Raw genomic sequence first — 15,691 nt, 5'->3', positions numbered from 1 at the left:
TAAACACTAAAGCAAAGGGATGGCCAAAAGAGCGAACCAATTCAAGAGATCTAAGGACAGAACTGACAGGAGTTTGCAACTGAATGGAGATGGAAGAAAAAAGCTTCAGGACAAAAGAAGATCCTAAGGTTTGGGTTTAGATGATAAAAGTAAGGGAGGTGAAATATGTTTTGGTGTTAAGGTGATGAGCTGAAATGCTAAAAATGTTGAAATGAGGTATCTGTGGAACACCTGCGTGAAGCTGCCAAGGAGCCATTTGAAAAAAGACACTTCCTCTAATTTCTGGAGCTCCAGAGAAAGGCCAGGGTCGGAGATACTGGGACAGACATGTAAAGACCAAAAGGAGGGAGTGGGAGAATATGAAAGATTACATAGTATCTCTCCCTATCTAAGAGGCCCATTGGGATGGTCAAATTGCAACAATGGGTCTGAAGGTACTGGGAAACCATGAAGGGTCAAAGATGAAGACCTGGAACCAGAAAAAACGGTCTGGGCTGAAGAGTGAATGAACAGCAGACCAGACTGGGAAGGGAAAAACAGCCCTGCTGTGAACAGGGGGGGAATGACACAGTTAAAGCCCACTGCAAAGTTCAGAGGAAACTATGTTTCCCTCAAGGTCTTACAGCAGCTGTAAAATGTCAGAACAGGTCGCCTCTGAGGGACTACTGCTTTCCTGCCAATGTTGCCCTCTGACCTGCTTTGCTATGTCTTATCCTCTAAATAAAGATTACTGGGGACACTTCTGCTAACCTGCCCTTGGCTCCTAACAGCACCCAATTCCAAATTAATCCCTGGCTCCTTCTGATCCAGCCTCAGAAAAGGCAAGCAACCAAGAACTGATCCCTGCTTTCCTGGCCCCCCCTTAGAATCCGCCAGGACCAGCCCAGGCCTCGGAAAGGACTTGCACCTCCCTCACAACATGGGTTCAATCAATCTGACTTTGTGGGTCTACAGGTTTCTGTCTGGCTGCCTGCAGCTGATTAGACTTTCACACTACCATTACTCAAAAAAAAAGTTCAACGGTTCACCAGTGTCTCTGATGCGCCACACCTAACAGATGTAAACCAACATGGAGATATCAAATGCGTTAGACTGTCCTAGTGTGTGCCTTGAAAACTCTGAAATGGAAAGACCATATCTTACTAAGCACTGTTCAGTTTCATAAAAGACATAGTAAAATGAATTCTGAATCTCAGGCGTCCCATTTGTAAGATCATGTTCAGACTCTGCTTTTTCATTTAGTCACTTATTCATTTCATTCCTTTAACGAATATTTATTAAACACTGCTTTTTCATTTAGTCACTTATTCATTTCATTCCTTTAACGAATATTTATTAAACAGTGCCAGCATTGCACTCGCTACTGGAAATATAAGATAAGCTTGCTAAGTAGACAAGTGGGAGAAAAGCAGTTTAAAGAGAGAAAAGAATCTAAACAAAAACTGGTGCAATTAAGAACACACAGTGTATAACTGCATAGGATTTAGGAAAAGAACACAGAATGGATGGGGAGGATGCAGGTAAGATGGGAGAAGGGGGGGAGGTTCGGGGGGGGTTGGGGGACCAGTTTAAGGCAAGACTGGAGGGAGGGAAAAAGTAAAGAGGTTGCTGAAATTGCCAACAAAAGATAAAGGCCAGAACAAAGATATTTTAAGATTTGAGAAAAAGACTTAAAATACACACCATCTGCTACAGATATAAATCAAGATGCACACTCATTTAATATGTGTAGGACAAAATGGGGGAACAGGGAACATCTGTAGATAACTTTCCCATCAGGAGAGAATTCACACACATAAAAACATCACATATCTCTATAAAAACAAATATAAAAAATCAAATCCTCAGATATGAACATCATCCAGGTCACATTTTTCAAAACTATTGATTCTTTTTTTTTAAACTATCCTAAGTAATACAGTAATAACATCTGACAGCCACTTAAGCTGAAGGTTTCAGAAAGGCTTAAAACACTGGCTTCCTATGTTCTTTATTCCTCCATGAGGGCTATTTCACTCAATTATAATGACATTTCAATTTGGAATACAGAGTTGCCTCTCCCTAACTTAAATGTTAAATTGACTTGTTTTGGTACAAAAAGCATCTAGTATGCTCTATTACATGCAGGATTAAAAAGGTAGCTCTAGCAATATTAATAGCTTAATACTTTAGTAACCAACAGAAACTATTTTAGAATCTATCATCTGTTCTTAAACTATAATTTGCTTAAGAAAAAAAAAAAGTACTTCCATACTCTTTATTCATAGCCCTATCAGAAACTCCCTATGGAAAGAAAAAAAAAAAAACTCCCTATGAACTGACTTTCTAAAATAAATATACATTTATCTAGTCTACATAATTTACATAAAGACAAATCATAAACAGAAAAGCTAAAAGGCAAGAGCTTCAAGTAAGCCTGCATGGGGTAGGTACCCAACGATTATAAAAGAGAAAATCATAATTAACTTCAAGATACTTCAAAATAAAGCAAAGTATTTATATTGAATTTGTAAGTGGCCACGAGGAGAGACAGGGTTTCAGGTAGAAGACAAGCCCCTTGTGTAAGTGTCCACAGCACTTTCCCATTTGCAACAGAGCCAAGTAAACTATTCTGATACACTTAAAGTCTACCATCTACGGCAGATTCGGGGACTTTGTTTCTCCTACACTCTCTTTAAACACAATCACTAATTGATACAAAATCCTCTGTAATAATACATAACTGAGAAAAACCAAATGATTCAAGATAAATACCGGATCATTAAAGAGTAAGCGTCCAAATAACTGTTTGGCTTCCTCCAGGCTTCCCTCCAAGTAAACAGCTCCTAGATAAAAGGATGGGAACGCCAAAAGGAAGGCTGCATTAACATTCAGAGAAAATTACATAGCTCTATAAAAACCAAAAGGCAAGTCAAAACCACTCACAGAAAAAAAACTGACAAGACCAGAAGCAATTGTTTTAAAGGTAGCATTTTCCCTCTTTTAGCCAGGATTTGTATTATAAATTAGAATGAAATATGAAATTCAATTTACTGAAATCTAAACCCAAAATTTAAGTAAAAAGCCTAATCTGAGCTATCATGAAGGGTATGGGCATGAACTTACTAAGGGAAGTATGCACAAACCCTGGCTTTATGAGCATGTTAGGTTTTATTTTATTTTGCTATTTATAGTTTATGTTTCAGACCATAAAAAAATCTGATAAAACCCGAGTTCAGATCAATGAAGACTTCTGCAAATAAAAATCAGGACAACCTTTTCCTTTAATTTGAAATAACTTCTAACATTTAAATTGGATATCAAATCAAGTAACATTTTAATTGGGTATCAAATAACTCCAGAGTAAGGTAGTCTTATAGTTTTGAAATCATATTTTTACATCTGTCTTCAGAAAGGCATTTTTTAATGTAAAATATTAAGATACTTAGTCACCAGGGTTTTTGATGAATAAATACATTTATTATTTATCAGTAGTTGTAGTTATAATAATAATAATGCTAATAATAATGACGATGATAGTAGTAGCAGTCATGGTTTGGGGGCCACTCATGCCCTGGGGACAGTGCAAAGCATTTTCACATTCTTATCTTTACCTTCACAGGCACCTCAGCAGAGAGTATTACAGAAGTTTTATAGGATTTGGGTTCACAGTAGGTGATTTGGGGAAGGGTTTGAGGAAATGGAACTCTGAATCAGACGCTACCAAGATTGGATATTAAGATCCTTACAACAATTCTGTGAGGTAAGTGACACTATCTCCATGTCATTGATGGGGAAACTGAGGCTCAAAGAGATTCAATAACTTGGTGAAGACACAGTGCTGATAAATAAAGCAAGAAGGAATTGAATCATGTCTGCCTGGTTCAGGAGCCAACCATAACACTAACTGTCAAAATTATTATGTGTACAGAACACAATAACTCCATGTGACAAATCCTCTGAAAATAGACATATTTATGCAAAATAGACATAGCTGTGAAAAGACTGTGGATAATAATTATTAAACATTCTCCTGTTACCATCATCAGCACAAAACTAGAATGGGATGCTTTTATATTCATTTTCAAAGGAAGAAGGAAAATTGATAAGTACAAAGGCCTTTAAAAAATAAAATGTACTCATTTATTTAAAAAAAATCAAGGAATTGTCAATCTACTGTAACATTTCATTGTAAAGCATACTTGCAATCACCAGCTAATTAACTCTTCATAACTTTCCTGTACCAACAGCTGAATATATTCTAGTTACAGTAAAAAAGAAACCAAGGCAGTAAAGTGCCTGCCTCAGTCTTACTTCAAGTGCATAAGTTATAGTCATACATACTCAAGCCCTGGGATTTAAAAGTTGCAGTGTTTTCAAGATACTTAAATGAGAAAATCTTATGAACAGTTTTAAAATGTGATCAAAAACAATTATCAGGGCCTCATGAGCAACCTACTTACTGTTTATTTATGTATGTGATCCTGAATCGGATTTGGAAAGTAATCCACCTACATATTAACTCACTTCAGTTCAATTCAGCATATACTAAATATGCACATACATGACATCAGACACCAATTCAGGCATCAGGAATGCAAGAAAAGAAAGCATGACTGCTTGCTCACTCTGGAAGAGCTACACTAACCACAATACAACGAAGTTAGTGTTATACTAGGGACCTCATATGCTTTGGAAACAAGTAATTTTGTCCCAACTCTCCACACTGAATTTTATATGCTCTCCAAACATTTTAAATATGTAAGAAACTAGATTATAAAAAGAGAAGTTACCAATTAATGCTTCAAAACAATTAGCCATTGCATGCCGAAGGTCTGATTCTCTACAAAGGTCAGGTCCATGAGCATAAAGCATAAATCGATCCAGTTCAAGTTTCTACAAAATTCAAAATGACAAGTAAGAAAGAATTTGGCAAAATCATAACTGTAACAATTCAACATCTCCTAGGGGTAAGGAGTAATGGTTACAAATTAATTGGCCTTGTGTCAGTATATTAAGAGAGTTTAGCTTGCCATTCATTAGAAGTCCTTATATATGGTTCAGATCTGACTAACCTCAACCTTTCCTCAAGTAGGCTTCTATGAACTCTGATGTTTCAGTTCTGATGGTTCAGAAATGATCAGACCTGAGTCCAATTCCAAGTTCAGACCAAGTACTAGTCCAAGCTGGAAAAAGACTATGCTATAAGACCATGGGCCTCTGGATTCACCCAACATGTCTAGAGAGACACGAACACAACCCAAAGTTAACCTCTTTGATTCCTGAGTTATGTGGTACTGATATTTGTACTATACAACAGATTTCTATGTGGCAGAATAAATGGGGACCCTCAGAAGACTTCAAAATGCCTTATATCTCTAAATCTTTTTTTTTTAATTTGGTAAGGATTTTTGTGGCTCTTTATCTTTGTACTTGTGTCCCCTTTATGAGGTCTCCATACTTACCTTTCTGAAGGCTCAGTGAGGTCTTCTGAGCAATGGGGTTGGATTTATCTTATGGGCTCTGGAATATTGTTTGTAATGAATTATGCTTCCTTTTTTTATTTGGCCTCAGAAAAGTTTAGAACCAAATTTGTGGTCGAAATTGTGTAGGACTTAGGAATATATCTGTATATAGTAACTTTATCTTCCTTTTTCTGTCTTAACCATATTTTCTCTTTACTCTGAGTTCAGTACCTACTTATTTCTTATCCTACTGTATTATAATATACAAATTAATTCAAGTCCTTTGGGAACTAGACACACTATGAATGATTTTTTTTAAATAAAACTCCTGAGACTGAATAAATGGAAATCGTAATTCTTTCCATAAAAGGAGAAAAATACAAACATTGCATAAGCATGCAATAAATCTGTTTCCATTACCCTATAATTCAATTCAATAAATTCTTACTAAGCTGTAACATGCTATATAATATGGAACAAGACACAAGTGAATGAACAACCTAGGATAATATAAGTTTCATCAGTCCTCAGATAAGATACTCAGATTTTGTGTGTCTCAGTATGCATGTTAAAAATATCCATATCCATTTACACTGGAAAAGGTAGAGACAATAAAAACGAGATATATGCTATCAGTATTCTGTATTGCTAGGAATTCATGAGTACAAAATATATTCAAATGAGTTTTGACTACCACAAATGCAACAGCAGAAAACACCTCTTTTAAAAAATTGATCCCTAAGTGCAAGAACTTATGGTAGAATATGTAAATGTCATCTGTTGCACAACTTCACTGGGAAAATGTAGTTGTTTGCTAATCTCTGGAGCCCTGTTTGAGAATAGACTGCAAGCCATATTTTATATTACAAACAACTATTCTGGAATGCTATGAATTTTCCAACTTTTCATACTCCTTGCTCTACATCTTTACTTTTTCATGTAGGCATTAGTGGAACTTTTAAAAAGGAGAGTGGTGTTCAACTGGTACATGTGTTGAAGTGTTCATTTGTCTGGAGAGCTGACCTGGAGCTTTCATTAGGTTCTTAAAGATTCTCAGCAATCCTCTGTCAAGTGCCCCCTTCCAAGTGGTTAAGAGCCACTAGTCTAGACCAAGGGCAAGGCCACCATTACCTTCTACTGGAGCAGATGGGTGTTGAATGCTATGGGAATGTCAGTACTTGGAGTGGAGGAAGATCATATAGAAAGCTCAAGGGAGAAACTTGCCAAAATAACTCATGGCTTTGTACATCACCTAATGTGTCACATAGCAGTGTCTGTTTTCCTGTTAGGGCAATTTTCCATGCTTTGTAAATATCCTCCCTACAACTGTTTGAAAAATAATTATACAATTCCATTATATTTTAAACTGAAAAAAAAAAAGGGAGTGGTTTGACAACTACTTATTCACATGTATTTCCAATGAACACTTATGTGTCCTATCAGGAAACATTTGACAATTAAATCAACTGAACACTAAAGCAGTTTTAGGTAGAGTCGTGGAACTTCATTCATGGTAAAGCTGCTAAAACCAAGAAGCATTCCTGTTGCCTACAGTTTTTCATTAACAGGTCATTGTTTACATTCTCAAATGCCATCACTATGATGACTACGATGTTACCTAAAATAAAATAATGTACTCTTGCTAACATAAAAACCAGAGTCTAAAATTAACCATTCTGAATATACTTAATGCCTCAGCAAGATCAAATTAAGAAATAGATTTTATCTAGTCTTTTCTATCAAATTCCAACATTTATATCAAAATGAAGGAAAAAAAGTGCTTAAAGGAAAAATCAAGGAAAACCCAAAAAAGCTTTTCTAGTGAATCACTGGTATTGGAGGATTTAAGATCCACAGTTTTCTCTACTATTGAATAAACCCACAGGTCTATAAAATGTACTAATTTACAATGAGAACAGTGGCAGCCACAATAAAAACAACCAACTCTACTAATTTATTTACCTGTTTGTGTGATTACTACAAACAGGGATTGTGCCAAGCACTTTATAAACTGAATTATTAAAACTCAAACAAATAATCTCATTTGATTCTCACAACCACCCTGTGTGGCAGATGTTGATGCCACCTCCATTTTGCAGATGAGAAGGCAGAGACTTGGAGGAGACAACAATTTGTCTATGGCCCCCCTATTTGTAAGAGGGGCATGGACTGGAATCCTGATGGCCAATCCAAGCACCTGTGTTCTGTTTGCTATAACTTACTATACTAAGACACCGCACAAAGAAAGGAATATCAAATGAGATCATGTAAGTAAGTAAAATGTCTACCATGAATCTAAATTGAGAAAAGGTTCTCTTAGTCAAACAATGAAGTCAGCTAGCTGGAGAGCCTAAACACTAAATCTTAATTACTGGGATTTGTGATGTTTGGGGATTCTCAAAGATCGATAAAGTATCCCTTGTGGGTATGAATGGGCAGGCATATTCTATTCAAAGCTATAATGCTGCTTATTAATGTAAATCAAAGACAAATGTAATACAGAAATAGTACACAAAGGGAAAATACAAAATATTTCATTTCTTTTGCTCTGTTCTTACTCTTTTCCCCAAATGTTTAACTCTGTTCACACACATCTGTCAAATTTTTCCTCTTCTGTTATCAAGCTACTTCACCATGGAGTTCATTAGCTGCTGGTGAACCCACAAAGGTAACGGAACTAATAAGGTTGAATCTTTAAAACCCAAACAAAAAAAAATCCTTCCCAGTCTATAAAATATTAAACTCTTAATATACCCTAAAGAGCTACTTATTCAAATGCAAAACTATGCATGGACTGAAGACGAAAATGTCAGACTTTACTACAAATGTGTCAGACATTTGACATACCTTTGCTAACATGGCAAGGTGCTGATTCTGAACAATGGCAGTACGATAAGTTGCTAATCCTCCTTCTTCCAGACTAGGAAACAAATAGTACAAATGGACACTGCAAAAAAAAAAAAAAAGGCATATAAAAATATGTATCACAACCTCCTGTCTGTAGCTCCAAGTCATAAAAATAGGTCTGGCACACAGTATCTGCACAATAGATACCAGCTGAATTGAACTAAACTGAAGGGTTTGATTAAAAGCCTTTGAAAGTTAACTAGTAAGCACCGTGTATCTGAATGTGCTAACACCCAAACAACACCATTCACTCCTATTTTCACATTTACTTCTGTTAAAAAGACTGCTCTGGCAAATCTGGCGACAAAGGCCTGAAGGGCTGGTCACATACTGCTGAGAGCAAACTGATGTGACACTCAGAAATTTGGCCTGGAAACAAACATCTTTGCTTGGGCTGCATTATGACTGGCCTCTGAAGAGAAGCCTGGGCGGGACAGCAGCGGTAGCGTGTCCCTGACAGGTGTGACAGGGATGGCAGCAGAACTGAGAGTGGCACACGTGGTTGCTTGTGCCCTGACGAAAGCCGAACGGATTGGTGAGGAAAGTGCACGGATGTGGAGGAAGACCCCATGGAAAGCCAGTTCAGACCATGACCGAAACTGTCTCTTCTAAATCGCAGACCGGTTTTTTAAGATCCACTGTTGATCAGGGCAGCTAAGCTTATTTAGTCCTATTGTGTCCAGCGAGGACAGGCTTGCAGAGCCGCCCCTCTGCCTCATTATGTCCTTCCTGGGAAGAGAAATGACCCAGAGAGAATACAAATAGCTCAAGACTGCTCCCAGAGAAGCATGCATTGTCTCCCTTTAAAAGAGAAACGATGTGGGTATGAAAACACAAAATGCACTTTCCTACCCTTAGCATCAAATTAAAGACACGAAAACACTTCTGGGGAGAAAACACATATAAATGCATACATACACACACCAAAATCTCGTCATTAAAATTACTTGTAAGTTTTACTTCCCTTGAGATTGGAGAGAGTGAGAAATGGATCAAAGACAAATCCTAGAAAATGAAATGACATTTTAAAATATCATCCCTTTCTCTACAAACTGAATATAAGCTCTAAAGCATCTAGACCAAGACAAGCTGATCTCTTGTGGCTGTGGCAACTTGAACATAAACTTGACAGGACAAAGACAGTAGCCTTTCATCCTGTAATCTTGTGCATTACTGTGTCAGTGAGTACAAGTTATCAGGGCAAGAGCCACAGACATGTGGCTTTCAAGCTCTACAGAAAGGACAAAAATGGTGTTTCAAGGCCTTATTTAGCTAATTTAGGTAATACAGTAAGTATGTTACCTACAAAATGTAATTATTGGGGGACAGCAGAAAAACCTCCTTACCTGGTCAGAAATTCAACAACAGCATCCCCTAGGAACTCCAACCTTTCATTGTGATTAATTCTATAGGAGAATTAAAAAGATCACTTAAAATAGGAAACATTTACATTCCTTCCATCTCTTCTCAAAGAAAAGACACATAAGAGTTAGCTCCTTTTGTAATTGAAACATCCCACCTTATTCCTCACACTCAAAAGCACTGACCGCCATCTTAGCTGGAGTATGAGACACCTACTGGGGAAGGGAGGGGGCATTCTATCCTACTATGTGGTTCAGGCCTTCCGACCTGGGGGCTTCCTTCCCCTGAGAATCAGATTTAAAGTGAGGAATTACCACCCTAACAACTGAATCTTTCCACACTGCTATCAGGTAGGTGAGAGAAAGGAGAATGTACTCTAATGAGTTAGAACTGAACACTGAAAAATCCGTTTGGTACAACGTTCCATTGCCCAAACTCTAAACTTAACTTAGCTTCTAAAGTCCTTCAAAAGAGGCCTGATCAGGGTGCCTGGGTGGCTCAGTTGGTTAAGCGACTATCTTCAGCTCGGGTCATGATCCTGGAGTCCCTGGATCAAGTCCAGCATCGGGCTCCCTGCTCAGCGGGGAGTCTGCTTCTCCCTCTGACCCTCTCCCCTCTCATGTGCTTTCTCTCTCTCTCAAAAAAAATAAATAAAATCTTAAAAAAAAAAGAGGCCTAATCTACTTTTTCACATCCCAGTAACCACTGCTATCCTCTCCCACCTATGTTTTGGGCTCTTGTCCCAGAACTGCGTGGTACTCTCTGAAAAGGGCATCCGCCCTGAAGCTTTCCACCATCTTCCCTGTGCACAGAGCCACACAAACCTACGCATCCCTCAAGGTCTAGTGAAATGTTGCTTCTCTACAAATCCCTTCCGGATTCCTCTCATCAAAATTAGTACCTCCCCCTCAGGGCCTATCACACTTTATTTATACTTCATTGTATGAGGAAGGCACATCTCAGAGGCTAAGTTCCTCACATCCAAGTAGAAGGGTGAAGGACCAGGAAGGTGGTCCACAAATAACTTCCCTCGGCCTCTCAGAAAGTCTGGCACAGCCAGCTTCCCTCGGGGCTCCGGAAGATCACTATCTCTGGCTGGGCAGAGATGTGACATGATCTGGTTTAGGTTTTTAAAGGGCCATCCTGGTTGCTATGCAAAGAATGTGTGAGGGAAGACAAGCACTGAGGAGGGTGCCGTGCCGGGGAGACATGCCTGAAGCTCGGGCTGGGGAGGCGATGATGGAGGAGGGGAGAAAAGAAAGAATGAAGGTCAATGCCTGGATTTTGGCTTCCATAGTTGGGTGAAAGGCGGTGGTGTCATTTACTGTGAGGGGAAGACCAAAAGTGGAACTTCCCCAAAAGTTTGGGCAGAAGCAGGAGTTGCATTTTATTTTTTCTTAAATTTTTTTAAAAAGATTGTATTTATTTATTTGACAGAGAAAGACACAGCCAGAGAGGGAACACAAGCAGGGGGAGTGGGAGAGGGGGAAGCAGGCTCCCCGTGAAGCAGGGAGCCCGACGGGCTCAATCCCAGGACCCTGAGATTATGACCTGAGCCGAAGGCAAATGCTTAACAAGTGAGCCACCCGGGCACCCAGGGGTTGCATTTTAGGCATGTTCACTTTGAAATGTCCACAAAACAACCAAATGGAGAAATCCAGTATATATTATTAACCCGCTGTTCATGGGCAAGAACAAAGCTAATAAAAATTCTTTAGGAGTGGTCAATGTTTCGACAGGATTTCGGGTGATGGAACTGGATGATACTACCTAGAGAGAGAATGCAGCTAGAGAAGAGGGGTCCCAGGACTGAGCCCAGGGGAGGGTCACACTTGAGGTCAAGCAGAAGGGAAACCAGCAAAGGAAAGAGGACTGGCGGGGGGGTGGGGGGTTGCAGAAAAGGAGGCAAGTGTCAAGAAAGAGACAGACTCAAGTAAGATGCAGAGAGAGCACTGATGCAGCAGTGCTGAAGACACTGTTGAGGCCACCGGGGGCCAGCTCTGTGAAGTGAAGACACTCCTGATTCTGGTCAGAGCAGGCTGCAAAGTGACGTGTGTCTGAAGCTGCATATGGGAAGAACCCGAGTACCTGTTTCAGGGCCAGTGGGGGACAGGGGATTATAACAGGAGGAAACCAGAAAGGACGGTGACAAAAGTGACAGGGAAAGGAGAGCACACTGAGCCCCTGGGACCTAAGCAAAGAAGGCAAGGGACAGGCCTGGGACTAAGCCGGATCTCACCTGACTCCAGAGACTTCTTTAAATATCTCTGACACTGACCCTCATCTTCTCCAAAAATTCAATAGCTGACTATCAAGTCCAAACCTGCCTGGTTTTCAAGGCCATTCTTTATCTAGTTCCACGGTAGTCACCCATTTCATCTACTTTTTTTTTTCTTTAAAGATTTTATTTATGTATTTGACAGAGAGAGAGAGAGCACAAGCAGGGCAAGCAACAGAGGCAGAGGGAGAAGCAGACTCCCCGCTGAGCAAGGAGCCTGATGCGGAACTCGATCCCAGGACCGTGGGATCATGACCTGTGCCGAAGCAGACGCTCAACCAGCTGAGCCACCCAGGCGCCCCTCATCTATTTTCAACAGCCATTTACAACTCTCAGTTGACCAACCTCTGCACTGCTTGTCCCTTCTATGCTACCTCTCCCAAATCCTGCTCATTCTTATGTTAGCTGGCAACCTGCCCTAACTGCTGGAGCCCCCAGCGATGCTGGCACAACCCCACACCTGCATCCCCATCCCCACATGATTTAAATGCTTACCACTCAATTTATTTCAAAATTATATACCATCTTTTAGTGTTCTCTGATTCTTGTGTGCCATATTTAAAGTGACCTTATGGTTTCAGTAAATGCAGAAAACAAAAAAATATTTATTTCCAAATTAAATGACTCTTGGATACCCAATTATCTACTTGGTAATTTGAGTTCAATTTTATATTATCTCACATATCTCGTAAGTTAATTCTTTCACCCTAATATTCCTCCACGGCTTAGAATTTTAAATGAAAACAAATGTAGTAGGAGAAAACTAGAAAGATCTGAGCAACAAAGATGTGATTCTGAACACTCATTTCAATATATGGCCTTTATTTATGTGAAAAAGGCATCTGGAAAGCAGTTAATGGCAAATAATGGAAAATGAAGAAAAGAAAGAGTGTACAATTTTTGGCTGTGGTGAAGAATTCATAATCTAATAGCTTACAGAGAGAGAGAGAAAGAGAAAAAAAGAAATTAGGCCCTCAAACATATTTTTCTTAGTCTTACCTAATTTATGTTAGATTTTAAAAGATTTTTTGTTGTTACTCCATTAGCCAAGAGTGACTAAATGGTATATATTTTTAAAAAATGTATTTATTTTTGAGAGAGAGCACAGTGGGGGGGGGAAGAAACCAAGAGAGCCTCTCAAGCAGACTCCCCACTGAGTGCGGAGCCTGACACAGGCCTCGATCCCAGGACCCTGACATCACAACCTAAGCCGAAATCAAGAGCTGTTCAACCGACTGTGCCATCCAGACGCCCCTGACTAAACATTATATTTAAAAAATATATCGTTTAGAAGTTACTCAATACTGCATTTCGCTTTTTGTCAAATACAGCAGAACTCCAACAAAAGTGTCTGTCATCGTTCTTGGAGAACGCATCAAGAAACAGAGGCCCTGGTTAACACAGTAACACGTTAATCCCTCAGATTTCTTGCCAAGTTAATTTCGTGAAACCTAATAAGCTGTTGTCCTGAGAGACGGTGGGAACAAAGAAAAGAAATAGTGAGGTTTTTGTTTTTGTTTAAAGATTTTATTTATTTGAGAGAAAGATAGTATAGGTGGAGGAGGGGCGGAGGGAGAGGAAGAAGCAGGCTCCCCGTCCAGCGGGGACACGGGGCTCCATCCCAGGACCCTGGGACCATGGCCTGAGCCGAAGGCAGACGCTTAACTGACTGAGCCACCCAGTCGCCCCGAAATGGTGAGTTTTTAAAAAGAAAGAAATTAGAATTACCCTATTCTTTTCCAAAAGTCAGGAAAATGAAAATAGTATTTTCTGTGGTAGAGACTTTATTTTCTTCCCAACAGTTCAAAGTACCGTACAGGAAAATCTACTTAACATGGAAAGCCAGAAACTGCACCTGGGGTGGGGACAAACCATATTTGGATTGTCTTACGCTTTATTAAAAAATAAGACATCTCATCAAAGAATAATAGCTGCTTTGAGTCATATACTATTTGAATGAACTCATACTGGCATAAGTTTTACTTTAATTTGTTTTATAAACTTTCAGGGAGACAAGAACTACGTCTAGGATTTTATAACCACAAAGTTAGACTATTATTCAGTATGTTAAAATACAAGGTCACAGTTCCAAACAGGTTTATTCAATAGTGAGTCTGCCATCCACTAAATAATTTGCCCATATCCAGTGTATGTTTTCCTGTATCTACACTGTGACTAAACCCTGGCAATAAGCCACAAACAAAAATGGGGATGAAATACCACTTCAGTTTATTATTATACTGGACAATTCCTAATCCAGTGGTTTATCTGGAAAAAATGGACAGAGTGAGCTGCTAGTCACTGTTGAGTGCAGCAGCAAAGCTTTTGTTCCTTCTTCTATTGTTTCTACATTCTTTAATCACCCTCTTTATAAATACTAGCAAGCTCCAAGAGGAAATGTTTACTGAGCAATAAACACTCCATTTGTTTTTGAGAACTGAATCAACAGAGGCATTATGAAATCTAGATTAACTACAACATTTATACAGCACATTTGGTCTGAGGAATTCAAAGCACTTTATAAAACATAACAGTCTCCCTGTAAGAGTAATTACTGTAAGGTTTCCTTTACTCCATGGAAAACCATCTTGGGATGGGTCAAGTCCAAGGGTAACTACCACGGAGAGGGTATGGACATTTTCTCCCCTTTCCATTCCAGGCTTCAGCCAGTGACAGGTGGAGTAAAGCTAGAAGGGGTGCTGGAGATCAGCTGAACCTTCCACCCAGTTCAGGAATTCCTTCGATTCATTACATCTACCTGGACGCTTAGTGGGAGGGGAGGTCACAGAGCTACTAGATCTGAGACATGCTGGACGCAGGGATCCCAGGTTAAGCATCTCTGGAATTTAACGTGAATTTTTAAGCCAGCAAATCTACTCAGTGGAATTCACATATACTCAAGCATATTTCATTATCCTGACTGCAAGACACTTATGTATAACTGACTGAAACTTGCAACTACCATTTCTTTCAACACAGAGACATTAATACATAGTCCATGTGTCTCACTCTTTGCTCCAATAGATTCTTAAACATGATGTCTACCAATGACTCTACCAGTCAAAAAACAAAATGAAACAAGGCAGCTCATTTTTCCATCACCAGTCTTCTAGCCCCTCTCTTTCCCAAAGATCTTACTGATAATACACGGATTACTCGAATGCCACCAAAAGCCTAATCCTTCAGAGACCCTTTCTGTGGTAACAATTCATTGAAATTTATACAAGTTAAATATAATTACACAACTGAGATTTATGTGTTTAAACAGTGACACTTTTAAAAAATTATGGGTGGCACATTCACATGAGATGATGCCACCATAAAAGTGAACTATTCTATAGTTTTGATAGACAGATTTTTATTTATTTAAGACTTCATGCCTTTTTGTAAATCCTAGCTGGTGCCAAATCAGATTAAGTAAGATACTAACCTGCCATTTAAACCTCTGCTGATGGTTCTTAACCATCCAAGTTTTCCTATTTAACATCCAAGTTTCCCTATTTCTAGGGAAATGTAAACAATAACCTGAGATGAAAATAATATCAAGAATGGCATTCTTTCCTTTAATACTTATTTACTGAGCTTCTGCTCTGTAAAAGGTACTATTTGAAAAGAAAGAAAAAGAAAGAAAGAAAGAAAAAGAAAGAAAGAAAGAAAGAAAGAAAGAAAGAAAGAAAGAAAGAAAGAAAGAAAGAAAGAA

At 39.0% G+C, this 15,691-nt stretch overlaps 1 protein-coding gene across 6 annotated transcripts in view; it reads right to left on the bottom strand.

Annotated features, from left to right (window-relative positions):
* The window catches only part of DROSHA (drosha ribonuclease III), a 119,847-nt gene that overhangs the window by 24,901 nt on the left and 79,255 nt on the right, over positions 1 to 15,691 (bottom strand). For all 6 annotated transcript variants that reach the window (XM_025867440.2, XM_025867442.2, XM_025867443.2 and 3 more), the window contains 4 exons: positions 9,698 to 9,757; positions 8,292 to 8,391; positions 4,773 to 4,875; positions 2,755 to 2,825 (listed from right to left, as the gene is read on the bottom strand). In XM_025867440.2, coding sequence (XP_025723225.1) covers positions 2,755 to 2,825; positions 4,773 to 4,875; positions 8,292 to 8,391; positions 9,698 to 9,757 — 334 coding nt within the window. The remainder of the gene's footprint in view (positions 1 to 2,754; positions 2,826 to 4,772; positions 4,876 to 8,291; positions 8,392 to 9,697; positions 9,758 to 15,691) is intronic.

This window comes from Callorhinus ursinus, unplaced genomic scaffold (genome assembly GCF_003265705.2).
Source record: "Callorhinus ursinus isolate GAN/ISIS: 27379988/994484 unplaced genomic scaffold, GSC_fseal_2.0 scaffold3, whole genome shotgun sequence".
NCBI lineage: Eukaryota > Metazoa > Chordata > Mammalia > Carnivora > Otariidae > Callorhinus > Callorhinus ursinus.
Note: the sequence above shows the minus strand (reverse complement) of the source record. Positions and strands in the feature narration are given on the sequence as shown.